General features: G+C 35.2%; 6 protein-coding genes across 8 annotated transcripts; 3 read left to right on the top strand and 3 right to left on the bottom strand.

Moving 5' to 3' along the window:
• Positions 1 to 2,081: 2,081 nt before the first annotated feature.
• LOC110725195 (BTB/POZ domain-containing protein POB1-like) lies at positions 2,082 to 6,202 on the top strand. Of its 2 annotated transcripts, none has more exons than XM_021904676.1 (6): positions 2,082 to 2,349; positions 3,248 to 3,367; positions 4,102 to 4,223; positions 4,325 to 4,388; positions 4,567 to 4,846; positions 5,044 to 6,202. In XM_021904676.1, exons 1-6 carry the CDS (start codon positions 2,082 to 2,084, stop codon positions 5,855 to 5,857), a joined length of 1,668 nt encoding a protein of 555 aa, XP_021760368.1. In that variant the 3' UTR covers positions 5,858 to 6,202. The 2 variants fall into 2 exon arrangements, with proteins under 2 accessions (XP_021760368.1, XP_021760369.1); XM_021904677.1 differs by having other exon boundaries at positions 3,254 to 3,367; positions 5,044 to 5,857.
• Positions 6,203 to 7,136: 934 nt separating this feature from the next.
• On the top strand, positions 7,137 to 8,900 carry LOC110725200 (eukaryotic translation initiation factor 1A). Its single transcript, XM_021904683.1, has 2 exons — positions 7,137 to 7,590; positions 8,448 to 8,900. Exons 1-2 carry the CDS (start codon positions 7,336 to 7,338, stop codon positions 8,628 to 8,630), a joined length of 438 nt encoding a protein of 145 aa, XP_021760375.1. The 5' UTR covers positions 7,137 to 7,335; the 3' UTR covers positions 8,631 to 8,900.
• Positions 8,901 to 9,482: 582 nt separating this feature from the next.
• Positions 9,483 to 14,137, bottom strand: LOC110725198. 2 transcript variants are annotated; one of them, XM_021904680.1, is made up of 3 exons: positions 13,850 to 14,137; positions 12,805 to 13,641; positions 9,483 to 9,854 (listed from the first exon to the last, which is right to left on the bottom strand). In XM_021904680.1, exon 2 carries the CDS (start codon positions 13,563 to 13,565, stop codon positions 12,816 to 12,818), a length of 750 nt encoding a protein of 249 aa, XP_021760372.1. In that variant the 5' UTR covers positions 13,566 to 13,641; positions 13,850 to 14,137; the 3' UTR covers positions 9,483 to 9,854; positions 12,805 to 12,815. The 2 variants fall into 2 exon arrangements, with proteins under 2 accessions (XP_021760372.1, XP_021760371.1); XM_021904679.1 differs by having other exon boundaries at positions 9,483 to 9,839; positions 13,850 to 14,125.
• A 442-nt stretch (positions 14,138 to 14,579) lies between these two features.
• LOC110725199 (protein CURVATURE THYLAKOID 1A, chloroplastic-like) lies at positions 14,580 to 18,565 on the bottom strand. Its single transcript, XM_021904681.1, has 5 exons — positions 18,225 to 18,565; positions 16,101 to 16,195; positions 15,912 to 16,019; positions 15,343 to 15,414; positions 14,580 to 14,850 (listed from the first exon to the last, which is right to left on the bottom strand). The coding sequence occupies exons 1-5, from the start codon at positions 18,391 to 18,393 to the stop codon at positions 14,785 to 14,787; spliced, it is 510 nt and encodes a 169-aa protein (XP_021760373.1). The 5' UTR covers positions 18,394 to 18,565; the 3' UTR covers positions 14,580 to 14,784.
• Positions 18,566 to 22,531: 3,966 nt separating this feature from the next.
• Positions 22,532 to 23,578, top strand: LOC110725069. Its single transcript, XM_021904541.1, has one exon. It carries the CDS (start codon positions 22,532 to 22,534, stop codon positions 23,576 to 23,578), a length of 1,047 nt encoding a protein of 348 aa, XP_021760233.1.
• Positions 23,579 to 23,901: 323 nt separating this feature from the next.
• LOC110725196 (GDSL esterase/lipase At4g01130-like) lies at positions 23,902 to 27,432 on the bottom strand. The gene is made up of 7 exons (XM_021904678.1): positions 27,285 to 27,432; positions 27,043 to 27,175; positions 26,495 to 26,731; positions 26,093 to 26,314; positions 25,645 to 25,802; positions 25,236 to 25,506; positions 23,902 to 24,492 (listed from the first exon to the last, which is right to left on the bottom strand). The coding sequence occupies exons 3-7, from the start codon at positions 26,721 to 26,723 to the stop codon at positions 24,224 to 24,226; spliced, it is 1,149 nt and encodes a 382-aa protein (XP_021760370.1). The 5' UTR covers positions 26,724 to 26,731; positions 27,043 to 27,175; positions 27,285 to 27,432; the 3' UTR covers positions 23,902 to 24,223.
• Between the last annotated feature and the right edge of the window lie 476 nt (positions 27,433 to 27,908).

The raw sequence follows: 27,908 nt of genomic DNA, 5'->3' as shown, positions 1-27,908 counted from the left end.
CAATATGTTGAACACATAGGGGGGGGGGGGGGGGGAAATCAAAATATGTAAAACTCAATTCCGACTTGTAATTAGATGATTTGAAACTTGACTGTACCAAACTAGCATCATATGACTAGAGGGTGTGTGAAATTGATTTAGGCCCTATTTTTTCGAGCTAGTTTGTTCTGCTGAAATTTGCTCTGTTCTGCTTCGCTGACTCAATCTGCTCTACTTGCCCAAAAACTCAAAAGAATTGGGTCTTGTACATTCATAATAAGCTACTTTGTACAGTATAAACTAATTACTATTACAAACGTATACTAAAGAAGTACTCAATTTGAATTGATTTAATCTAAATTTTACCCGAATCGAACAACACTTACCTGACTATGTCCCAATCCGAATCAAAAGACCAGATTACCATCTCATGTATGACATGTGTCACTGATAGAGTATAAAACATATTCGTTAACATGGTATCGTAGCCAACGTGACACAAAAGTCACAGGTTCAAATCCACCCCCATGCACTGGGTATGTGGAGGACTCATGCTGCATCCACACTTCAAGCCCAAAAGACTCTCGTGTGAGGAGGCGTGATAGAGTATAAAACATATTTCCGAGCTTCAACCATAAGTTTCAGTTTAGATCTCATTTTTGTGCCATGCTTGGTAGCCAAGTTTATCTTTGGGCTAACCCAACAATTTTTTTTTAAGGTAAGGAGAAAGATTATTGTACCTTAACCCTCACAGTTTTTATTTATTTATTTATTTTATTCGATATTTGTGGTTCAGACACTTTGAGCGTAATGGGGGAAGGTAGACCTGTTCACCGATCGGATATCCAATCCGAAAAATGTGATTTTGAATCGGATATCCGAATACTCGGATATCAGATTCAATTATCAGAAATTGATATCCAAATCCGATTTGAAAATTTTGGATATTTGATATTCGGATATCCAAATTTTTTTTCAGATTGGATGCTTCGGATATCCATTATCCAATATTAAGTAAAATTGATTATGATTACTTTCTAAATTTCACTAATTTTACGGCTAAGTTGTACAACATATTTTAACAAAATAGTAGTCCTTTTGCAATAAATATTATCATCAAATATATTAAGAATATTATAATAAGTTAATAATACAAGTCAGTTTTATACAAAAATTTAAAATTTTTATATATATTTCACTATTTTAGGCTTTATATTTCGGATATCAGATATCCGAAAATTTGAAAATCAATATCCAAATCCGCATCCGATCCGAAATGAAATTTGGATCGGATATCCAAAAATTCGGATCGGATTATCGGATTTCTGATATCCGAAATATGGGACCCTGACCCTCAAAGTGTCTCTAGTGAAAATTAAACCCCAAATCTCAATATTGAAAGGTAATCCTTACCACTAAACCAAGCTTAGTTTGGTACTTGGGCTAACCTAACTACCCAAACCAGTTCTATTTCTAGTCCATTTCCTATACCGCTATACATAAGAAAAAGTTATACCGTACATACTTCGTATTTCGCCTTACAAATTAACGCGGTAATTCTCGTAAAAAAAAGCAGTAATTGATTTTTCCCCTAAAACACGTTATTAAATTTGACATATACCAGAGTCAAAAGTGTCAAACCACCTCCCATTCTCATTCTACTCAAACCACAGACCAATTATCTGCAGCCACGTAGTGAATCTCCTGCGCTGTCATCTCTTAAAATTTAAACAACTAGTAACTTTAACCTTCCTACTCAGCTTAAATTAAAATGTTGTTAATCTTAGGTGCACAACTACCCCTCAATTATTTATTTTTAGGTTGAACACTTCATTTTCTTCTCCTCATCTTCCTACTCTTAATTAAATTATTATAAAAAAGAAAAATCCATTTTTTTTTTAATTTTTACGAAATATTGTAAGAAATTGGACAGAGTTTAGAAGAGAGGAGACAGAAGAAGATAGATAGACAAGAATCTTCTTCTTCTTCCTTTTCTTCTACCTCTCAAAAAAAAAAAAAAAAAATCAATTAAAAACCTAGCCCTTTAGGGTTTTTACAGGAATTCAAAATTTGAAAAATCCCAGAAAAATTGGTGCAGAAAAATGAAGAATATGAACAGGGATTTGTTCGATCCAAGAACGGTGATGGAATCAGAATATGATAGGTCACCGAAAGAGGGGAATTTTGGGTTTGCTTTTAATGATAGCAATTTTTCGGACCGTGTTCTTCGGATCGAGGTTATGGCCGGACCCTCCGATTCTAAATCCGACGCTGATGGTTGTTGTAGTCTCTTTGATTGGGCTCGTCATCGCAAGCGTAGGCGTGAGGATTTTAAGAAGGATGTTCTCATTGATAATCATAACATTGATGGTATGATTTTTTCAGATTTTTTTTTCAATTTGTTGCTTTGGAATTGAACTGGGTTTTGATGAAATTGGTTGTTCATTTGATTTTTGTGTACGTTAGGTGTAATGATTTTCGGGTCCTTTTTGATTTGGTGGAGATGAAATTGGGTGAATTAGAGTGGTTATTGATTTACAAAACAATTGCATGAATAATGAATGAAATTAACAGAAATGAGGGAAGAATTTGAGTGTTTTTGGAAGGATGAGGCTTGAATTTGATTTATGGAGAAGCATTGTTAAGATTATGAAGTGGGAAGTTTACATAAGCTGCTACTTAGTCCGCGGTTTGCTCATATGTTGAATTTCTCTTTAATTGGCGTGGGTAACTGGAAATTGCTCTTGTTTCGGGTGCGAAATGTTTAATTGACTGAAGGGCTGAGGAATTTAGGTTCCGCGTATTAGTAATGTGCAGCCCCTTTTGAATGTAGTTTCGTCCTTGTTCTGGAAATGCTGACATTGTATTTGTGTTTTGTCTTGCAAGTATGAAATGCTGTTCCGTATCTTCCAATTTACGCAGTTAATCATCATTTAACCTGTACGTGTGTTTGTTGCCCCCCTGTGTATGAGATTATTGTGGCAAAGGGCTTCTCATATTTACAATGTGTGTGCTTTAGTTAAATTTACTTTAAGGAATATTGAAAATAAAGAGAATTGAGTAAGGATCATAGGTTGGGAATGCTTGTGGTAGTTTTCTTCTGTATATCTAGCTGAACCTTGTTCAAAAAACCTTTATTAAGAACGGACCTTGACAGTGTATAACAATTGATGGATTAGTGCTTTTAGTTTTGTGAATTGTATGCTCGGCTTCATGTGCTCAACTAAGGGTATCTATGTGATCATTGTTAACTTATTAATCTCATCAGGTACAGAAGTTACTGTGTGTCCTGAGGAGCAGGTTTTGAATCAATATGATGGCGATGATGTTTTAGCATGTGAAAATGATGATGAGGAAGCTGTTGTGATGGTTGAAGAAGTACCTTCAGGTGGTTGAATATTTCAACTCTTATTTGCACAATTTCAGCTCTGAATTTAAATTCATTTTCAAATTTAGTTTACTATACTGCTGATCTTTTTAAAGATGTTTGATTTCTATATCCGAGGAGAATTGCAGATTTGTTTGCATCAAGATCAAATATTGTCTTGTCAGTACTGATGAAAAGTATTGATTATAAAACTGCTGGCTTCGTGATTAGTTCTCGAGCATCTATACATCTTGTTCTTCTTTTTCTGAAGTCTCCATTAGACTCTGAATTGTAGACACCTGAATACCTGATAAATGTATGTTTAGTGTAGATACAATCGATGAAGTTGTTATCACCCTTTGAACGAGCACTTGAACCATAAACATAATAACATGAAAGATATGTTGGTGTTGCCATTATATAATGATCAACTATTCCAATAGCAACGGTCTTAATTGTTGTTTTATCATTGTACTGCTTTTCTTATGAGAACCAAATTAAATGCGGTGGAAGGAATTTTCCCATTTGATCCTTATTTTTACCGTGCTCTAGGAACTTTAATAAGATCTTCTTGCACAATTCCTTTCATCCAAGGTCCACAAACTTGCCTCTGGGGGAAGGAGCTGAAGCTGTAACTCAGTTCCTAGAATGTTAATCTTTCTGAAAAACCTATATTTAATTAGACATCATACTTTTTTTTTGGCCCTATCCTCAGTGTAGGTTGTTATATTCATAGTTTCCTTTTGTGACTGTAGGAGATGAAGGGGCCAATAGCAATGATTCATCGTGGAGCATGGAATGTTCAACAATTGTGAGCGTGCAAACCTTGCATATCAGTTCTCCTATCTTAGCAGCCAAAAGTCCTTTTTTCTACAAGGTAGCTTAAACTTTCTCCTTTACTAGGCACACCCCATCAAATCTACTTATACAAGTTCTAGTTGGTGATACTTATATTTCTTATTGTTTACTTTGGTGCAGCTATTCTCGAATGGTATGAGGGAGTCTGAACAGAGGCATGTGACTTTACGCATTAATGCATCCGGTATGCTCTTAAACTTTACTTGCTGATTTATTATCCAGCTCCTTTTAAGTTTTGTTTAGATACTTGTCAGTGACATCTTCTTTACCCATCCTCTGTGAGAAACTGGTCGGCTGGCCATCTTGCTTTGAAGTGAAAGATTTTGATTTTGATTTTCTTTTTTTTTTTTTTTTTATGGCAGAGGAAGCTGCTCTAATGGAGCTTCTGAACTTCATGTACAGCAACACCTTGTCTGCAAATACAGCCCCAGCTTTGCTTGACGTATTAATGGCTGCGGATAAATTTGAGGTCGCTTCGTGTATGAGATATTGTAGTCGTTTGTTGCGGAATTTGCCTATGACCCCCGAGTCTGCTCTACTTTATCTTGAGCTTCCGTCCAGTGTTTTAATGGCCGAGGCAGTTCAGCCATTGACCGATGCAGTAAAGCAATACCTTGCTGATCGTTACAAGGATATTTCCAAGTATGTTTTTTTCTCGCTTCCGTAGAATGTAGAATCTAGGCTTCACTGTTCAGCACCAAATAAGAGCTCCGTTATTGCTGTAATTCCAAATATGTTATTTCCTTTTTTATTTTGAGCATGCCTTTCTTGCATGAGTAATTACTTCTTTTTTTTTTTTTTTTGATGAAATGTCTTAATGTGAGTTTTATTCTTTGAAGGTTCCAAGAAGAGGTCATGGCTTTACCCATTGCTGGAATTGAGGCTATTCTTTGCAGTGATGATCTTCAGGTGGCATCTGAGGACGCAGTTTATGACTTTGTCTTGAAGTGGGCCAGGGCTCAATTCCCTAAACTAGAAGAGCGCCGCGAAATTTTGGCCACCCGTCTTGGTCGATTCATTCGCTTTCCATACATGACCTGCCGGAAATTGAGAAAGGTTCTAAGCTGTCCAGACTTTGATCATGAGGTGTCATCAAAGCTTGTTCTTGAGGCACTCTTCTTCAAGGCTGAGGCTCCACATCGGCAACGAATATTGGCTGCAGAAGAATCAGCTTCCACAAACCGTCGCTTTTTGGAACGTGCTTACAAGTATCGCCCTGTTAAGGTGGTTGAGTTTGAACTTCCCGGCCAGCAGTGTGTTGTGTACTTGGATTTGAAGAGGGAGGAGTGTGCAAATCTATTCCCATCTGGTCGAGTATATTCTCAAGCGTTTCATTTAGGTGGGCAAGGATTCTTCCTTTCAGCCCATTGCAACATGGATCAGCAGAGCTCTTTTCATTGCTTTGGGTTGTTCCTGGGAATGCAGGAGAAAGGGTCAGTAACATTTGCAGTTGCCTACGAGTTTGCTGCAAGGTCGAAGCCCACAGAAGACTTTCAGAGCAAATACAAAGGAAACTACACATTCATGGGGGGTAAAGCAGTTGGTTACAGAAATCTGTTTGGGATTCCATGGACCTCGTTTATGGCAGACGATAGCCTTTATTTCATCAATGGCATCCTGCATCTTAGAGCTGAGCTCACCATTAGGCATTGACTTGAATTTGTGTCTTCCTCAGAAAACTTTTGGCAATCTTTGCTATCCTTGAAAACTTTTGTGTTATTGTAACTTTCCCGTTCTTAGGGCTTCACAGGAACCATACATTTTAGGGCAATATAGAAGAGCTAACATGTAACTTATCGTTTAGTATGTGAGAGATCAAAATTAATAGGATCTCACAATGTTGTCCTTGCCGATAGACCTGTAAAGCAGAGGGACTCAATGTAAATGTGCTTGAGATGTTGTATTAACCACCAACTTGTTCTGCTGCTCCAGTATGGGGTTACTCATTCTTCATTTCTACATGAAATGCCTATAAAGTATGAATGCCTTGCCTTATTCTTAGTTTACGGAGGATTATATGGCATATACGATAAAGTCGATAATATAGCATTCTAATCTGTTACCACTTGTCGATGCTGTTGCTCTTAGTTAAGTTGTTTGAAAATAACAGAAATAGAAATTTTATTTCAAAATCCTCGTCTAATTCTCCTGGAAATTGGGCTACTCTAGGCACAAGATTCAACTGTATGCAGTATGGTTTCGTAAGGTCCTAGGCTCAAGTATACTATAATTGATGGAAGTTCTATTTCCTTTGAATTGAAGGCTTATCTTCCATACGAGTACTTATCATAATATTCGAGAAGAGAAGTGTATTTTACACTCAAGTACTGATTGCTTATGCTTACCACCTTTCTAGCATTGTCGTTCGGAATTGATTCTTTATCAATGGTCACCCTTTTATGAGCCTTGTCACTTTCAAACATAAAGAGTTACCGTATGTTCTATTCGCCTAATTTTCACTTATATAGATAAACTCAATTAAACTTATCAGAATTTGTTATTGTACATAGTATTTAAACTTTACATTTCATTATGAGTAATTTACTAATTTTTAAATTATATATTAAATTAACTGTATTAAAAATGTATCATATTCACTTAATTTTTACTTGTATACTTGATTAGAACGTATTTTAGTTGTAAAAAAAAAAAAAAAAACTTATTTAACCCTTATAAAAGCTTATTTGAACTTATTGTTTTCCTAACTTATTAATCTGACTTAATTTTTAAGTGAAAATAAGGTAAAATAAACCGGACTTAAGTATTCATAGATCCGGAATCTGATTGGACCCAAAAGCCCACAAACGAAACCGCCATTCACTAGCCCATTGAAAAAAGCATAACCGAGTAACCAACTAACCGATCCAAGCTGAGATACTCCACTCCGTGGCCTCCACGCTATCTATATAAAGCCCCAAATTTCCTATTTCAACACAAATTAAAAAAACAATATAAGTAAGAATAAAATCGACCTCATCTACTATTATTATTTCTATTCTGAATTCCGAATTGAAAGAAAGAAGAAAAAGGGGAAGGAAAACCTAGAAACACCCAAATCAATCAGAACCGTCCATTCTAGGGTTTGCTGTTAGAGAGAGAAAGCGAAAGAGAAGAGAGAGAAAGAGTCGAAGATGCCGAAGAACAAGGGAAAGGGAGGAAAGAACAGGAAGAGAGGTAAGAATGAAGCTGATGATGAAAAGAGAGAACTTGTATTCAAAGAAGATGGACAAGAATACGCTCAAGTTCTTCGTATGCTTGGTAATGGCCGATGTGAAGCTATGTGTATTGATAATGCTAAGCGTCTTTGTCATATTCGTGGTAAGATGCATAAGAAAGTCTGGATCGCTGCTGGTGATATCATCCTCGTTGGTCTCCGCGATTATCAGGTTTTTACTTCTTTTTTCTTCGATTAATTGATTTTTTTTTTTTTTTTTTGTGGCTAGGGTTTGTTGTTGTTGTTGTTTTTGAATTGATTGATTTTCTGCTGTGGTTTTGAATTTTGATTGGATTTAAGAATTTGAAAGAGAAGACGAAATTGTGTTTGAATTTTTTTTTTAAATTTTATTACGAGCTAGATTATTGTTGAATTTTAACGTATTTTATGCTTTGATTTATATATCTGTTCGTTATGATATAAATTTATTAACCTATAGAGGTGAAATACTGGAAAATAAGAAAGCTTTTGCCAATTTAACACGGAATTAGCTGTGTTTATGGTATAATTCAATCCATTGAACGGTAGTCTGCTTGTAATTGACGATGATTGTGTTAGTATTAGATTAGTATGTAATCTTCTATTCAATAATTGAGGCAAAAAGAGGATTATTTTAATTGTGTTTTATGGCCATCAATATTGACTATGTTAATGAGTGCTTTTATGTAATTAGTCATACTTTTGAGGTTAAATTGGTTGTGCAATTGAGACTAAACTCTGTTTTTGATTGTATATTCGTTGCAATGACCATCAATACTGACTAGAGTGCTGATGTAGAGTTTTGTCTGGCTTTGATGCAAGTAATCATACATATGAGAAATTGCGAATGAATTGGTTGATTGCTCGGTTGTGTAATTGAGACTAAACATGGTTATTGATTGTGTTTTTGTCGCAATGACTGGAGTGTAGATGTGTAGTTAGTTCTGTCTGCTTTAAGTAATACGTTGTAATACATACTTGTGAGAATGGATTGATTGTTTGCTTGGTTGTGCAATTGAGACTAAACTTTGTTTTTGTTTGTCTACATAGGATGACAAGGCCGACGTTATCCTTAAGTACATGCCCGATGAAGCCAGGTTGCTGAAGGCTTATGGTGAGTTGCCCGACAACATCAGGCTTAATGAAGGTATCAGTAATACCATGGATGAGGACGAAGAGGGTGATGGTGAAGACTACATTGAGTTTGAGGATGAAGATATTGATAAGATATGAGCAATTTAAGTTTGTTCTGCTTGAAATGCAATTTTACTTATGCCGAACCTTTATTGTCAACTACATTTTCTGAGTTTGATTATAAGAAATTGATGTACTAATCTCTTTACATGCGTGAATTACTATTCGAGTGGTAATTGTTTGATATTGAAGCTCAAGGCATTTGGTGGCTCAATAAATTCAGGCCATCTCTAAATTATCTTCCTTGTGTAGTTGTATGTATCGAAATCTTGCTCCTATCTTCAATTGATTTAAAGAATTTCTTTGCCAAGAATGTACACTTTATATGTTGAATTGAGTCAATTGACAATTAAAATACAAATTTGTATCTCTAATTTGGTATACAGGTGAAAGTGAGATGTTGAATTCAAAATGGAGGATAGTTGAGAAATAATCGGTTCTCAACGTTAGGCAAATTATGAATATTAGTATAAATAATTCGAGTCACATTGGTCATATCATCGAGTTTAGATTAACTCGATCAACACAATACGAATTTAAATAATTTGAGTCACATTGGTCATATCAACGAGTTTAGAATACAATACGAGTTTATTAACCTCGATCAACACAATGTGAGTTTTGGTTAGTGAATTTTGTCCGTAGTAAAGTAACAAGGGATTCAGTATGTTATTTGGAATCCTTGAGAGACGCTAATACAGAAAACAACTCGAAGTAGTTTGAAATTTATGTATAGGGGTATGGTTATCCGCAGTCAACAATTGCTGGCTTACTTGTACAGTTATACTTGGTGCGAAATCAAATTGTGAAATTAAATCAGTCGGTTTTGCAAAATCTCCCACAATCGCTCGAGCAGATGATTATTGTACAGAGAATGGCTGAACTAATATGTGGAGAGGGGACTGCAAAATTCAAATTAATAGGGAGTATTAGCTGAGGTACTACTTTGACAAGTAACCATCAAATGTTGTTCTTACCTCTTATAGAAAAAATAATTGAAAAATAAATAATCTTACTCTAGTATACTAGTAACAAATAAAGGCAAGGGAAACAAAGGTTTGCGATGAAAACGCAGCATGCTGAGCACCACAAAAGCTGTGTGATAGAACAATATTATCTAAATGAAAGGATGAATGGTCTATCCCTAATAAGAACCAAGTTATTCAATTTGAAACTCCGTTGTTGTAAGCCAGATACACTCTTTATGCTCGCCTCAAGCAATAGTCTGAGGCTCCATTTTGTCGGAATCTGAAATACAAAGATCTGCAAAATGTCAGTTAAAATAAAAAAGCTAGAATTTTGGAGGCATAAAATTACATTGAAAGCATTAATGTTGATAGAAATCCCGTCCAGTACAGTTTATCTTTGTTATTTTGGGTTTACATCACCTACAACTCCAGCAGTATAATGACAACTCAGCAGACTCAACTGTCCGCAACTTTACTCAAATGACTTAATCAGCATGACAAAGAAGATGGCATTAAATCTGTAGGAAGTTATTTACCCTGGAGAACAACCTACAAGTCATAACATCAGCCAATTTATAATATCACTCTGTATGACCAAACTATACATGATGATATGTCTCTTACTGACTCATGGTTCTTACCATGGACTTAAGTGTTGACCATGGTTCGAGATCAAGATGCAGCTTCACTCAAATTCCTCCCAAGTATAGGCAGTCGTCCCCACAAAAGGATAGGATCTCTGGGGCATGAGCATTCCCTAGGTCAATACCAAAGTTTTAACCTTCTACGTCATACATAGACACGTAGTTAGGACTAGCATTGAAAATCCATTTGTGGCCCTGGAATGCTTGCTTGAGAGACCAATTTTCTACAGGTGTTCTTGTACCATTTGTCAAGGACATAAAAAGTTGGATTAGGCATTATTTATGATACTAGACATCATTCAACATTTCCAACTTTCTAATGACTCAATCTTGAGATTTGTAGTGTCCCTGGAAGGTTTTTCAGACCATATATGGCCTTCACTCCCTCACCCCTTAATATAGTGTTAAACAGAGATATAGCACGAAGATGGGTGAGGGAGTGAAGGTGGATGAAAAGTATGAAGAAAAAAAGTGGGAAGGTGGGTGTGTGGCTCAAGCTTTAGAGAAACTATAGAGAGGAAAATCTCAAAATCTTAAAACTGTTGTTCAGCATAAAGATTCACAACCCTTACAAGAGTCCCAAGAATGAATGAGATTTTTAAGGGCAACCCAGGTCCAAACTATGGTTCGATTTGCCTATCATGAACCTGCCTAAAACCAGCACCTGTGGTTCCCTATCTCCTCAAACAGAGTTCTAAAAGGTTCTTTCAGTGGGACCTATGACTTTACTGGTCTTGGATCTTGTGTCATCTTCATTCTTTAAGGTCATTAGGCCAATATATTGAGACATTCTTCCTATTTCAGCTTTAAATTAAACATTGAGCATGTAAGAGTCTCTTGACAGCGAGTTTAATGTCATAATTGGGAATCCTGATGTTATTTCAGGATTGGTGTCATAAATAATAAATGAGCAATATGGTAGATCTTGGAATGCTACCAGGGGACCAGGAACCTCTAGGTTTATTCTCAGATTTTCTCCCAGGTATTCCAACCCCAAAGTAAGTTCCACAATGACCACAACATGGCTCATGACTTTAGTGACACTCAAGTAATGTTGGATAATTTGTTGACGTCCTTAGAAAACAACAATGTAATGTGATAGAAGTTCCCTCTAATTCACGGAAAAAATTGTCAGCTGCTATTTGTCTCTTGAGTATGAGGTAACCTTCAAGAGGGGATCTCAATAGGCAGGTCTTTATGACAAGGTTCACCTAAGTACTTAGAGAGTTGAGGCATAACCATTCCTACCTTAAAAGCACATGTCAAGCATAAGTATTAAAAACAACAAGTACAGTCCACTTGTGTAATCAATATCTAATGCATAGACATAAAGAAAGCATTTCATCTCGGGAACCTTTCTACAACCCTCTAATTACATAACGGAGTGCGGGATATAGTGCTGTAAATGCAGAGGAAGGTTCGCAACAGTATACACTATTTCAGTCTCTAATAACAATATTATGCAATATCACAGTTGTGTATCATCCCACTTTTAAACTGTTTCCTGTTAAACTCATAAGCTGTTTGAAATGCGTGTTAAGTATAGCTCCAGGAAAAAGGATCATCCATCTATTTTGAGGGTGTACTCAGATAAGGAGATTTGTACAATGGGTAGTGCTGTAGTGTTGATACATGAAAAGGGAGGAATGGGGTAATACTGTAATAGTTACCCATCAGGCCATTACCCTGCTAGAATAATGTATTACCCCTGTTTGAGGGTCATAAATCCCTCTTTCCCTAGCATTATAATTACATCCCTTCTACTACTATTTAATCCCATCATTCTCATCATCATTTCTTTTTTCCCTATAGTCCAAGCATGCCGTGTGAGGACAGAAAAATGGAGCCTTTAATTTCCATTCCTTACTATCACCATCTATTTTCTGAGTTTCAGAACAATTTCTTTCTTCATTTTAAGCCTAAAAGGAAAATGATGCTTGTTACATAGGTTTATGAAACTATATCTTTCCCAACTCACATTCATGGTTCAACTTCAGCTAAGTGCCTGCAAAACCTATTATTATCTCCAATATGTAGTCAGTTTGCATAACTTTACCAGTTTTAAAGTAAATATGATTTTAACATGAAGGGTAAAGTGTGATAATGAATCACTGTTTTATTAAATTAGACTTTAAGCGCAGCTTTACATCCCTGCTCATAAAAAACTTTGCTAATTTATGAAATGAAGTCTGTAAGGAGCAGCAACTACCCATTTTGGTTGCTAGAAAAAGTGAAGTACAAAGATAGCCAGACATAGTGAAAAATGCAAACAAAAGAGATCTACCATATATAATTATGGTAATATGCATAGGTTTCTAAAACATAATGCCTAAAACATATTCATCACAGATTTCAAAAACTCATTAGCTTCTTTAGTGAAAAGTTAAGTAACAAATATTTCGATAGAGCAATTCATTTCTAACCATGTATTCCAAAACTGAAGAAATTCAGTTAAGAACACACGCTCAATAACACGGAGCAGTAACGGATTACCAGCATAGCAAACTGCTTAATAAAACACAGACATTAGCTAGAATGTCCATGTCACCAGTTTGCTGTCAAAGAAATGAAAAACAGAATAAAATTTTGGTAATGTAATACCTGAACAAAAATCATCTGAGCTTTGCCTTCCCAGATGTCCTTTCAGCCGCCTCCCTAATTTTGTCAATATACCCTTCAATTGGTGGTGTCAGTGTAGCCATAAACCGATTTGCAGGGAATGGAGCCATATCAGGGACCAAAGCTGCTGCTTTCAAAGGTTCAGGCAAAGCCTCAATCGCCTCTTTCTTCAATCTCAGAAGCGTAGTCTCTGCCTTCTGCCTCGCACGATGCCTTCTCATCAAAACCCTACTATACTCTTTAGCAAGTCGACGACCATCTTCAACTGTCAGCTCATACTTTGGAATAGCATCAGCATCAACTATACCCAAGGAAATCAAATCCAAACCCGGGGTACCCATCATTGATGGCTTCTCAAAACCAGTTCCTTCTTTGGCTTGTTTCTTCAATATCTCCATCTCCCTTTGGCGCTCCTTACTAATAAGCCCTAATTTCTCACGAGCCGCCTCACGCGCCCTCTCTTTAGGCTTCAAAAACCTTATTGGAGTTGGAGAATTCAAGCACTTTTTGGCCATCTCTTCAAGTTCAGCAGCCAACCCGGACTTACGGCCCCCTCCAGTGTCTGCTACTGCTCCTTTCTTCGGCGCCTTCTTAGATTTCTTCTTCAATTCCTGCGCAGCCTTGACCTTTCCTTTACCTTTTGCAGTTCCACTCACAGAACATCGTTGCATAAATTGGTGGCTTAAGTTCCCAATAGTAGTATCAGAGCTGGTTAATCTTTTACTAACATAAACCCTAAACATCTTTCCCAACTACTATATACCCTAAGCTGAAGATATGCAATTCCTTTGATTTCAAAGGTGGGTGTTAAAGAGAGACCTGATTATACAACAAAAATTCAATTTACATCACCAAATATGATGTAAAATCTCACAAAAATTCTAACTTTCTCTATAATCTAAAATACCCACAAAGAAAATATTGTCTTCTATATACCATCCATTTCATTGAATAATTAGAAGAGGATAAAAAAAATTAAAGACGGGCATTGATAGATAAGAAAAGAGAGAAAGATAGAGCAGCTTACCTTCGTCGGCAGTAGAGCTTGAATGGTTAAACCCCAGCAAAACCTCTGCATTCACAGTCGCACCCCTTAAGCTTTCTTTCTAGAGAGACTGAAGTTGAAATTGAAGTTGAGTTTGGGAAATTCGGACTTTGGGATTGTGTTTTCGGGTTGGAACTACCCGAATTTGGTTCCGGACAACGAAATATCTGGTTTTTTTTTTTTTTTTTTTCCTTTCTAAAATAGGTGGCCTTTATATTTTCCAAAAGCAGTACTAATTCACAACTCACAAGCTATATACAAGTATAAATTTTGAGCATCTTTGTTAAGGTACAAGACATTAACGTTTAACGAGTTGAACCGAGCAACTCATAATGCGATACTAAACTTCGTAATTTTAATTTATTTTTAAAAAATTGTTTTTATTTTTCTAACACAGTTTAATTATTATTTTAAACTTATTTTAGCTTTCTATAGTGAATTTGAATTATTCTAACAAATAAACAATTGTCATTTCAATCCTCTTTCAAGACTTGAGTATGAGTTTTTGATTTTAAATAGGGCTTTAAATTTTCATACTGTCAAGTTCTCAAATGGTGTAAAACTCAAGCTCAAGTTACATTGTCCTTTCTTACAATTGTACGACATGGTTTCACTTAATCTTGCAAGCGTTAACCCATCGTCAAGAACAATTGTCCTCAATAGATTCAACTAATATTATCAAGTTTCGCAATGTGGAAGCCAGAGGGCAACATACACAGAGCAACAAAAAGCCACTTGAATTATATATAAATAGCATGTAGATTTATGATTTATCCATATCAACAACATTCCAATACTAAAACTGGAGACAGAAGCAATTGGAATACATAGTAGCTCTATGGCCTATAATACAACATGGATAGGAACCAAATCCTCTCATTTTGAATTTTGCTAGTCAGATGTAGCTACGTGTAATTCTACTCCGTTCCAGCAATTTTCTTCTTCAATGATTCGATGTCTTCTGCTAATTCCTTTCTACTAGACTGAACAAGACAAGAGAAAGGTCAGTGTCATTTAGCTTTTAGTATAATAATCAAGCAATGTGTAAGATCATCAAACGACTTTTAACAGATAAACACTGAAATCAGCTTTTATCATCCTAAAGACCTCCTCTGTTTATTACATACGAAGTAGAAAATAATCTTAAGAAAGATATGCACCGATTTTGACAGAGACAAAAATTGAATACAGCACAAGCCACAAGGGATCAAGTGATAAGTAGAGCAAAAGTTCTTTACATTAACTAAGTGCGAGAGAAGCAGGATCAAGTGATAAGGTTCATATGGGATGATGTTAACTAAAGATATTAGGCTTTTCTTTATTTTTCTTTAGCTGAACAGGGAAGAAGGGTATCGGGGTTGCAGCTGAACATTGGACATGCAAATATAGGAGAATTGCTTTCAAACAGTTCAGAAAGATGGCAAAACTAAGCAGCTCAAATTTGCTGCACAGGGAAGATTAAACAGGAACTTTACCTTGAAAAGAAGGTATCGGTAAACAAACCATCCACTGTATCCGAGCCCAACCAACTCCATGATCTTAGGAAGCTGATGATATCAAACATATAAATAATGGATCAAACATGCTTTGAAAAATGCTAATTAACAGAAAATAGTTGTCAAATTTGTTAAACAAATGAACCTTATGATTCAATTTATCTTAATAAAACCCAAAAATAAACTTAACCGTCTATACACAGAGCACCTCATATTAAGGGGACCTGAATTTTTCTTTGGTAATAATCAGCTGGATCAATAACTAGGTAAATACATGGCAGAGTTCAGCCAGCTCAAGAGAAAGCATCAGATAGAGGCACACTGTTTCTCAAATCAATCACTCTTAAAGGGAATTTTTCTTTTGGTTCGTCAAATAGAAAGGGTGCAATATAATTCAGATACTAGAGAGGGAGAATAATGTTCAAGATATATATTCGGAACGGAGATATACTTTGATGTTTGACACAATCCAAATACTGCAAAACATAATTAGGTATCAAGAAGACAGATCCAAGAAAAGGTATAGTAGAACAGAAAAGATCACATACCAGAGGGACAGAGTTGATAGCACCAACAAGAATGGAAGATATCCAAACTGCAACTAACGCCCCACCACCATATATAATTACTGTGGACTTATTCTCAAGTTTATCCCACTGCAAAAGTTAAATAAAAAACTAAGCCATGACAAAACAAAAGCAGTGGGTATCTCATTTTAGGTCGTTAGTCACACTTACCTTCTCTTTCAGGTCACTAAGTAGTTCAGTGCTATCAACTGAGGTATCTTCTGTTGAGGAAGCCTTGACCTGAAGGGAAGAAAACCTCCTTGACTCTGCAGAAATAAAACAAAACTGGCTAAGCACCAGCAAAGCGAAGAAGCAGCAAAAAAAATGCCAGACTGCCAGAGTTTAAACATTATACAACCACAACAATGAATTTAGAAACACAACTAACAAAAAGGTTCAAATTTTTAGAAATCTGTCCAATATTAACATCACTAGTTCTATTTGACCTTAGAGTCCTCACTAAGTCCCCAAGACAATGTCCAAGGGAACTCTTTACATATATTAAGGAGTTTTATAGCTTAAAAGTGAATTTTAACAAACGTTGCATTAGTATTACAGGAATAAGGAAAACTGATAGGTAGGGTATGCTTATTATCAAATGAAGAGGAAAGTAAAATAGTTATATATTGAAAATGGACACTTGCGATCGTTTAGGCGTACACCACTCATTCTAAAAATACTTTCAATCAATCAAAGCCTTAATCCCATAAGTGGGGTTATAAATTAACCACCAAAATTAACAAGAATTTTAGGGCGGCAATCATCAACGCCAGGCTCTTGGAAGTCTAAGGTCTAACGATAGTTAAATTATCAGTGGCACCAAATGTAAATTATCAAAGCCTAAACCTAGACAGTGAGCGAAAATCCTTCAGTGGTTCAACCAAGAAACCAATATAGCTTATAGATGCACCAAACATGGATAGATTAGAAAAGCAAGCAAAGGATATTTCTCAGACACACACACACACACAAAAAAAAAAAAAAAGGGGGGGGGGGGTCATGTAAGTATCAACATTCCTGACAAAAAATCAATTGCTAGACATTCCAATTCAGGAAATACACATTGCACAACTACAAGAACAAAGAACTCGGACACTAATAAGTGGAGTAGTGGACAGTGGAAAGACAATAACAAGAAAAATCATCCAGATAAAGCTCACATTGGAGGTATAATACATTGCACTAGAAAGCGTGGATGTTTACCATCCCCTGCTTCTAAGCCACATATTAATACATATTTTAGTATATTATCACTATTAGACCATCATGTTAAGTATTAGTTGATAATTATTAATTCATACAGAGTATGTTTATAGGTCCTCACCTTGAGTTCATTACTATAATTAATAATTTTTGTCACAAAAAATTCATGGCAGCGTGCAGGCTAGAGGTAAAACCACACATGTTTAAACATCCTACAGCTTGAAAATGGTAGTGGCAGCATAACAACTAAGACATTTTATAATTGTTCGTAAAAATTGCATTCGCCACCATTTTCAACAAAACTAGGCTTGGCTAAGAGACTAATTTTAGATCTTCTCAACAACGGACAATTAATAGGTAACCTCAACTAAAATTCCTTTCTATTTTTCGTTTTTGCTTCACGCACCATCGCATAAGGATGCAAGGACCCAACCCTTCTATTGATGAAGGATAACCCTATGGGCACGCCCTTTGACCAGAATTGAGATTCCCCATTTGAATCACAGCTAAGCGAACATGAAGTTCTTATATAGCTTTGAATCTCTTTACTCATGGGGATAAGGTTACAACTCATTTTGTGGTCTTGTATTAATTTCCACAAAAACCTTTCCTCAAAAAAAAAAAAAAAAAAAAAGTTTCATCTACCTTTCAATGATATAAGAGCCCTTCATTAGTTCAATAATATGGGATTTTTAAAGTCCTCAAAACTAAGGCAAGTCTAAGAAATTATTACAAATTGCCAAGCTTTCCTTATCACTCAATTCCCGCAAATAATTCTTCGATTAATTCTGGAAAAATATAGTTAATTCAAAGGAAATAAGAAGAAACACGACAAAACCGCCCAATTCTTTTCCTTTCAGGGTTGCAAAATGCAAATTACATTGTTCTACTATTAGTAACTATCTTAACAGTCAACATTTGTAGTTCAAAGACAATGACTTTGAAATTCAACTCATTCAATCGGACTAACCTTATACTTACACACTAATAATCAAACCCAAATAAACTAATACAACAACAACCATGAGTTAAAAAGGCAAAACTTGCACAAGACAGACCAGGTGTTCGACGAAATGCCGCAAAGAAAAATACCAGACAAATTGTTGGAGAAGATCCTCAACGATGAAGTAGAGGAACTGGGAGGAGGGAGATAAGGTAACGCTAAAAGGCGGGAAGAGTGGTTAGCGTGGACACGTGGAAGCAACCCAGTAGTTGCAGCCGCCATTGAAGATGAAGTTCCTGCATAAGCTGATGCTGCCATTGTATAACCTCTATCACCCAAAAAAAGCCCTTTTTCAGGCTAATTTTCTCTCTCCAGAAAAAATAAAAGGTGGGTGCTTGAAAATGGGAGAGAAAATTGTTGAATTTTGCTGAAATTTGGTTATTTGAAATTGGGGTTTTGTTCAGTTTGGTTTTCCACCATTCGTAGCATATCCATGAGATTTTTATTTATTTTTTGTTTATTGAAGAAAGTGATTTTGTTGAGTGACACGTGGAGTGATGAGGACTCCTGATTGGGTGACTCCCTATCTTAAAATCCACGTTTGACTTCTCCTTCACTTGATTAAATTACTTTCTTAAAAGTTTTTAAACAACATTCCAAAATATAAAATTTTTAGCTAAATAGTTTTGTGGGTTTGTATTGTAATATAGATTAAGTTGACAATATGTGACACCGAGGTAAAGATGTAGACGAGATTTAATTTCTATATACTTTAAAAGTCTTTAATCAACTAAAGTTAGTACCTTCAACACGTCAATATTATATACATGATTATAAATTATTATTAGGAAAAATTAGAAAATAACACCACAAATTTTACAATTATTGGATTATAACACCACAAAATCTCATACTTTTACTATAACACCACAAAAAAACACAAAAATTGGATTTCACCACCATCTAACGGTTTTTTGGATGAAATCCGTTAGAGGGATCCACCAAGTACAGGTGTCACGCATTGATTAGTTCTTTTTAAAAAAGAATAATAAAAAAAACAAAAAATTTTAAACTCTAACCCAGCGCCAACTCCATCACGACCCTACCGCCGAAAACCCAACTCCAGCCAAAAACCACCACTGCCCCCACCTTGACCACGAAACTGAGTGACCACCACCCTTACACCGGCGGCTCTACCCGTTCACCCCTTCCCCCTCCCTGAAAACAGCCCAACTTCTTCAAACCATCGCGCAAAACCACTGCGAAAAACCACCCCCTTTTGCCCCACCCTTGAAACGGCCAAATCGACCATCGAAAGTTACCATTATGGGTTTCCATGGTCGATTCCGGCCATTTTGAGGGTGAAAGGGTAAAGGAGAGGTGGTTTTTGGCCGTTAAAATTCCAGTTGTTAGGATTAATGGTGGCCGATTTTCGGTGGCTGGGTGTTTCTGTTAGATTTACAGTGAATTCAAACTAGAAAACACTTAATAAATTGTGTGGGACAAAACCTAAGTAATGTGATTACAATAACAATGTAATGTAATACAAACAAACACAACCAAGGTGTTACAATCAAGTATTAGAATATCAAAGAAATTACAGAAAATTTCTAAAAGAAACACTAATATGAAGACTTAAACACTTGCCTAAACTCCAAGCCGATCAACGCACACATGAACATGAGAATCGCAACGTCCTAGAGACTATGATCTTGATACACTGTCAAAGGCGTATGAATACTTTCCTAAAGGGATTAATTTCCCCCACACGGTGCTTGGGTTAATCTGGAAATTCTCTTTGAGATACAATTGATAGCTCTTTCCGTTCTTAGCACAAAGAATCGAAAACCGATGGATAAATCACAAAGAAGGCTAAAATCAAGAGGTTTTCTCAAAATAATTTGCAAGAAAATTTAGAGAAAATATGGAGAATTCTTAGGGAGAAGATCAGAGAATAACGTTATGTATATTACCTTACGAAAAAACCCATTCTATATAAAATAGAATCAACCGTCGCATAAAACCGCAAAACGGCAAGAGGCGCGGGCGCTCCACCGAGAGGAGCAGGCGCTCCTCTTCTGGAATCTCAACTTTCTGATTTTCCAGAAAGTTGACGCGATTTTGTCGCGATTTAGGCGCGGGCCGCGCCTAATTGTGGCGTGGGCGCGCCACCTGGAGGAGCGGGCGATCCTCTAAAGAATTGCCAGATTTCCAGAAACTCTTCGCGGTTTATGCGCGGTTTTGTCGCAGGTCGCGCCTAGCTGGCGCGAGCACGATTCCGTAGAGCGAACGCTCCACTCCGACACTCTAAATTATCAACAGTTTCAAGGTTCAGTTAGGTGGGTTTTTTGGTGGCTCAGGTGTTTCAAGGTTAACTCGGGTGGGTTATTCGTTGGCTTGGGGTGCCAACGGTGGGGATGGGATGGGTTAGATGGTGGTGAAATCAATTTTTTTTTTTTTTTGTGGTGTTATAATAAAAGTTTGAGATTTTGTGGTGTTATAATCCATTTTTTGTGAAATTTGTGGTGCTATTTTCTAATTTTTCCTTATTACTTCCTCCGTTCTATTAATATTGCAACAAGAATGAAATTACGCATCCCAAAACACATTTTATATGCTAAATATCTATAATCGTGTAAGAGTAAAAATTATAAAAAGTTGATATTGTGAAAGTATTTTATGAGACGAATCCAACAACATCCCACATGACTATATTTTGCTTAACGTATAAATCATATTATATGGTCAAACAAGAGTGATGAATAGTACAAAAAGTCCATTGTTGCAATATTAATAGAACGGAGGAAGTATTATAATTGTTAAGTGTTGTATTGACCACATAGAATACTACACTAGTTTGCAACATCATTTACACACCTCTTTTCCAAAAAGCTCTTACAATTAATTTTTCGACTCAAACAGTCAAACTAATGTTTCAATCCATTCTTAATTAAAGACTTTCACATGAGGTTTGTACTTAGTCAAATTTCTCTTTTTGGCTCAAACATCTCTCATTCAAACAACCTTTATTCCCATGTGTGTACTAAAACCTATCTCCCCTATCATCATGGTTATTAAGCTCTAAAATCTAATATTGTATTAATATAAGATTCAAGTTTTTCTATAACACGGTTATCAAGCTTTAAAATTTCATATCAACTTGTGATGGATGATTGAAGTATATTTTAATTTATGGTAATTTTATATCAAAATAACATTGGAGTAGTTTTATTAGATTTCATATCAATAAATTTGAAATTGTCCCACTATAAATTGGAGTAGTTTTTTTTTTAATAGAATTAGATACAAAATATAAAATAGAAAGAAAATGTCAAAATTCCAATATATTCCATAAATAATAGTAGTATTTGATAAAATATATAGTAGATTAATGAATTAAGAAGTAATAGAAATTTCGTTGTTCAAAGAAGGTGTTTTTAGAACAACGACAAGAGTTTGAATAGGAACTAGGGCTGCAATGTTGAAATCCATCTACAAAGAGGCTGAGCATCAAATATCGACATATTACATTATCATTATGGTCATGAGTATCCAAATAACAAACTACATACTTCTCGTAAAACATTCTTTATACTACTCATCACTTGATTTAAATATCGACATATTGAAAAATATAATTATAATCCAATACAAATACTCTTATCACATTCATACATTATTACTCCATATTCCATAATATCATAATGCCTCGTGAGAATGTATTTGGAGTTGTCCACTCAAACGTGCATACGTAGTTTGTAGACCCAGTACGTAGCACTAATAAACTATCAGTCCAAAATGCTAACACATCCACCAATGATTAAAACTACAATTAGTAAATCATCAATATTCTCTTATTCCTCATCGTCTACCAAACAAACTTATAAAATGTACCAACCTACTTATACAAATCCATATATATAAACTATATTCACCCAAAACCAAACCATTACCAATTTACCATATTTTTATTGAAAAAAATGTTATTTAGTTGGTAAATTACGTCCGTATTCTTCGCTGACTAAGTGTCAAGAAATAAAAACCAAAACCTTTATTTTGAACAACTCAAAAAGCACCCCTTTTTCTTCTCTGGTGCTGACAGTCTAGCATGGCCCTTCTTCTACGTAATTATACTTATTAGAGTATCATTTTACTTCCATTTTTATTTCCTTAATTATCACATTTTTCATCAACCATTCCCTTTTTCCTTTTTTCTAGCATATAAATTTCCATTTTCATCTTATTTTCTCTAATAGAAACTCTTAAACTTGTATCATTATAAATCTCACTTCTCAAAGTTCTCATCTTTTTTCTGATTCAGATCATAAACCATCAAAAATCCAATCTTTTTCCATCTTTATTCACAAAATCAGAGGATTTTCTGAAAAAGATTGAAACTTTATGATCTTTTTAGATTAATTATGGAGTAATTAATCATAATGTAAGATCAGAAGCAATGTGGGCAGATAATTTCAACATAAACTGGTATGCAATCTCTACTATATGGGTGATCATGATCTTAAATTTATCAATTTTTTCTTCATTTTCCTTAGCCATAAATAATATTACACACATTAGTGATAATAATCCTACTTATTTAGATGATTATCTTTATAATTACTCCACAAAATCATTACCCAAAAAGCCTCACACAGGTGTTCTGTACAATATTTCTCTTCCTGCTAATTTTTCTGATATGAAAGTTTCAGTTTTAAGGTTAAGGAGAAGTGCTTTATGGAGTAAAGGTGTAAATTCAAGTAATTTTGATATACCACCAAAAATAACCACTATACCTTATGTGAAAAGATTGGAAATCATGTATGAAAACTTGGGGAATTTATCATCTCATTACTACGAATTACCTGGTTATACATTTCTTACAAAAGTCATTGGACTCGCGGTGTATAATGCATCGGATTCTAGTGAAGGAACGAGCTCGAAAAGGCTTAATATCACCTTATTAGTAGGGGAGTCAATTAAGGTGAAGTTTTCTCAAGGGGAAGTTTTATTACAAGGGAGAAATAGTAGTGATGTAAAAAATAAGCTTAAAAAGTGCGTTAGATTTGATCCATTGAGTGGTTTAGTTGAGTTGCGAGATATGTTAAGGCCTAATGTTTGCTTGTCACAAGGTGTAGGGCATTTTGCTATAGCAATGCCTAAAGTTAATGACTCGATATCACCTTCACCTCTATCTCCGCCTTTACCTAGACTTTCGCCATTGTTCCCAACCTCTCTAGGCCACAAAAGAAGAGAAAGGAAGAAAATCATCGCGTTGTGGGTGTGGTGGGTGGTTGGATTCGCGGGTGGTCTAGTTGGTTTGATGTTGTTAGCTTCGTGTTTAGTACTTGGTTACAAAACATATTGTTCGCGAAAGATTCAAAGTATGGAAAGAACATCGGAGAAGAGTGAGTCTCTTAATACAAAATGGATTGGCAATAGTAAGTTTCCTTTGGCTCCGGTGTCTAGAACTCAAGCAGTCCTTGAAAATGACTTTGCTCCTTGAGAATGATAGTAGTAAGTTTAATTAATTTTCATATTTTTCTCAATTTTATTTCATTTGTTTCTTCTATATATTAGTTTAATTTAAATACATGTACAATTTTTTTAGCATGTGAAACTGTAAATTATTCATATGTATTAAAGGAGGGTTACTTTTATTTTACCTATATCTGCTTACTTTCATACTTAGCTTGTGAAATTCCCTTGATCTTCTTGCATTATCAAAAGAGACTAGATTCTTTAACAATCCATCATTCATTATGTTCATGATAAGTATATTAATCGAACCGAAACCGGCAGCTTAGCAAAAACAAAAATAATCAGTTTGGTGGAATACACCCATCATTTACAGCATATGCACCAAAGAAGTTATCTGGAAATTTCAAAAGGAGACAAGCATATTATTGTCCACTTAGTCTATGATGACTTTGAATAATTATGGTGAAATAAACTAGTCATGTTGACAAAAAATATTTAAATCCTTCAACAACTTCCAAGGACAAATCTTGGAAAGATTATTTGTACTACCCAAATTCATCATTGCTAATTCAATTTGATGCTATCTATTATGCACCAATTTATCTGGCCAAACATAACTAGTACTACTACTAATACTAATCTAAGAAATGGCCAGCTTAGCTACTGCAATTTATCCGATGGGGTGGAGGTCACAAACGCGATTTAGAGGGAAAGGAGGATCGAATATAGAGCCATTAAGAATAGATAAGGTGACAATCCTATTCGCGACTTCAGTAGCATGTATGCCATCCCAACTTACATACTTGCTAGGATCTTCACAAGCTGTTGCTGTTAATGTGCTTCCATTTATGTTTTTGGTATTCCCACAAAATACCTGAGGGTTGAAATTGTAAGGTCCACCCCCTTGACCACAACATGCTTTAGTTCCATACTTCAGGCCTGTTGTTACACATGACAAATAAAGACATTATTGCCATAAAAAATCATTATTTCTTTAATTAAATTATTCTATTAACCAAAGTTCAAAGTAAGAAAGAAAAAGAAAAGCTCCTTTTTTTCTCTCAAGGTAGGGTTATCTACAAAGTAGTTTGATTTAAGAATAGATGCTAATTAATAATGTGATTATAATGATTAGACATTTACAAGCATTTCTTACAAAGTGATAGTAATATACAGAGTATCAGTCAATTTGTAAAGTAGTTACATCAAGGTGAATTTGGTGAAAGTTAGACTATTAGCTAGTTACTTGATAAAGTCGGTCTTGGAAGTGGTACCTAAGCTAAAGATCGAATCCCGTCTATAACATCATATATCCTACATGATTGACCAATATTGTTCGATTCTTAAAATAGACAGGTGATTATATATTTGGTAGTTATGAAGTCATGCTCGTGATTGAGATCAACCAGATTAATGCCATTATAGCTGATGCAAGCTTACTTTATTCCCATAAACTTATCAGGTTATATTACTCAATAATTAATTATATACTGATCATTGCTAGCTGCCTTAATCATCATAATTCATAATCTAACTCATTATCTAATTAGCCATCATATTATGACTTGTCATGACACCTAATCATAATCTATATATAAAGTAATGATTTAATTAATCATTTTAATCCATAATATCTCTCTAATCACTTCTTAATAACTTAACATGGCATAAATGAGTAATACCATAAGTTAAAGGGTGCTGGAAGAGGTCAAGCAATACAGAGTGAGTATCCACATAGATAATGGAAGCATTAGGAAGAACTGCCCTGGTTTGTTGGATTGCATTCTTGAGCATGTCATTGTAATCTTTCACTGCGTTGTTGTAAGAGATCATGCAACCGAATTCGTCGATATCCGAGCTTTCGTGTGGGAGCTCCACCAAGAATGCTGGGTAACAACCAATTGGTGCTAGATTAAGCACCCAAAATGTTCTTCCTCCTATACCATATAGTTCCTGGAATTTTATTTCATATACTTCAGAATTAAAACTCAAAAAAATTGATAATTGGGCCTTATATATGGGCCTAAGTCTTAATAATCAAAATGACGCCAAGGCCCAATAACCCAAAGAGAGATTAGATAATGGGCTGACCTTGATAGTAGAAGCAATCTGGGAAATCACTTGAGGTAAAAACTGCTTCACTCCACTGATGCCAAGGTTTGCTAAATTTCCAGTGAAGTCATTTTGACCAATATAGAATGTGTAAACTGCTTTGCTAAATATGCTTATTGAAGGAAGAGGTGTTGATACTAGCAGAAAAGTTTCAATTAGCACTCAATATAACATACGACACGTAAAATTCTACTAATACATTAATATCAAAAGTTGTTACTCCCTTTGTCCCTTCTTAACAAGCTAGCTTTCTAGTATAAATTAGCCCATATCAAAATAATACGCCACTTTTTTGAGGAAAAAAAAAATGGCCACATATTTACGTGTATACTATACTAGTATACTACTACTGTTAGAATATAGTTGTTATATTGGGAAAAAGAAATATAATGAGTCATGAGAAAGTGTCAAATAATTATATTCCTACCATTAGTGGAAGTAGAGTGGGAAATTTCATGAACTCTGGATTGTAGCTCTTTCATTTGGTTGAGTTGAATGGCCAAAGAGAAAGGGCTGACACCAGTGACGAACAAGGAAGTGTTTGGCAACCTTACTGTAGATGCCGCTGTTGCAAAGTTTGCTCCATGTCTGTAATCAGCTCCAATTGACTTCAAGTATGGGCTTACAAATGGTATCCCGATAGCTTGTGCTGAAAAGAAAAAACATATAGAAAACATGTCTATTATACACTCGAGTGTACCTAAAAATACTTACACTGACACATTAAGTTATAGAATTCTCATATACCTTTTACAACATGAAGTCGCTAAATTTAAATCCACATTCTAATAATGTGTATCATGAAACAAATTAAATCTAGTGAACTTACCTAGGAAGTCAATAATGACCCTTCCATCAGAAGCTCTACCAACAGGTTTCTTGAAAAAAGTCATCCCAGACGGCCCTCTTTGAGATGGAAATGCAGCAAAGAAACCTCCAGTATCGGTATTCGAATCCCCAAAGTTGAAAATTCCCTCTATGTCACATTTACCTTCACAAAAACCGGCCCTCAACACCGCCACCACTACCACCACCACAACCACCAACACGCGACCCATTATTGTGCCTAAAACAGACCAAAGACTAATGTTATGTGACAAACAACCAACTATATATCTAGCTTTAACAATTTATGTTACCCCTAGGAAAATAATGATGGTAAGGACCATAGAAGCACTTCTACATATATGCATGCTTTGTGATCAATTGAAATTTTGATACTATTTCTGCTAGCATGCCTGCAATTTATTTTTATGAAACTTTTAATCTGTGGACCACCACAAAAACATACTGGTAGTTTGGTACCATGAATTTTGGTCTCCTGGTGGATGATAATTGATAGGTGAATGGTAATCTTGGACATGTTTTTGAGTTTACCTCTAGATTTTTTCTCCGAGTTTATGGATCCTAAACTCTTGGATTTTATGCATCATTCAAGTTGCATTGCCAATCATCTCAAATTCGAAAATTTAATCATCATGAGCTTATAAATTGCGTGTGTTCTCTCCGCCTGAAATTAATAGCTGTTAATGCAGTTGTAAATTGTTCAAAAATAATTGATACATATCTTAAAACAACAATGGTTTAATTTGTGCTCGTAATTGAATATATATCCTTACTCGGATTAGTGAAGATTGAGATGATAAAAGTAACAAATTATTATAATTGGTCTATGTGTACAGATCGATTTTGAATAATATGACAAAGTATTGATGTCTATGCAATATTGCAATTCATACAATTTTGAAGGGGTTTTTTTGAAGATTTTAAAAAAATAAAAAGGTTACGTAAGAATTAGGAATAGGAACTGAAAATTTATTCTCTCTTTAATTAGGACTTTTAGAAGACCTAACTTTGTGTTTAATTACTAATTTTGTAATAGTTGGGCTTGGGCCCAACATTAATTAATATTCGATCTAGGTCTTGTCTATAACTCTATATCTAGCCACTTGTGATGGATGACCGATGAGTGTTTACGAGACTATGATAGTGTGTTTTTCACCGCAAATTATTTTATGAGCTTCATAAAAACACACTAAAGCAATGCTCCCGTAGATGTGACATCATGCTAACACAAGATATGAACCATTTAGCAATACCATCAAAGTTTTTTTTCCATGCCTTTTTAGTTTTTACCGAGCATATAATTGGTTTTGCGATAAAATTTGTTTGTTGGTTATGTTTTTGTAGACTTTTCTCAATTGAACAAAAATATTATTGTCGTATTCCGTTTATGAAAATAT

This window comes from Chenopodium quinoa, unplaced genomic scaffold, assembly GCF_001683475.1.
Source record: "Chenopodium quinoa cultivar QQ74 unplaced genomic scaffold, ASM168347v1, whole genome shotgun sequence".
In the NCBI taxonomy this organism is placed as follows: domain Eukaryota; kingdom Viridiplantae; phylum Streptophyta; class Magnoliopsida; order Caryophyllales; family Amaranthaceae; genus Chenopodium; species Chenopodium quinoa.
This window is presented reverse-complemented; position numbering and strand designations above follow the sequence as displayed.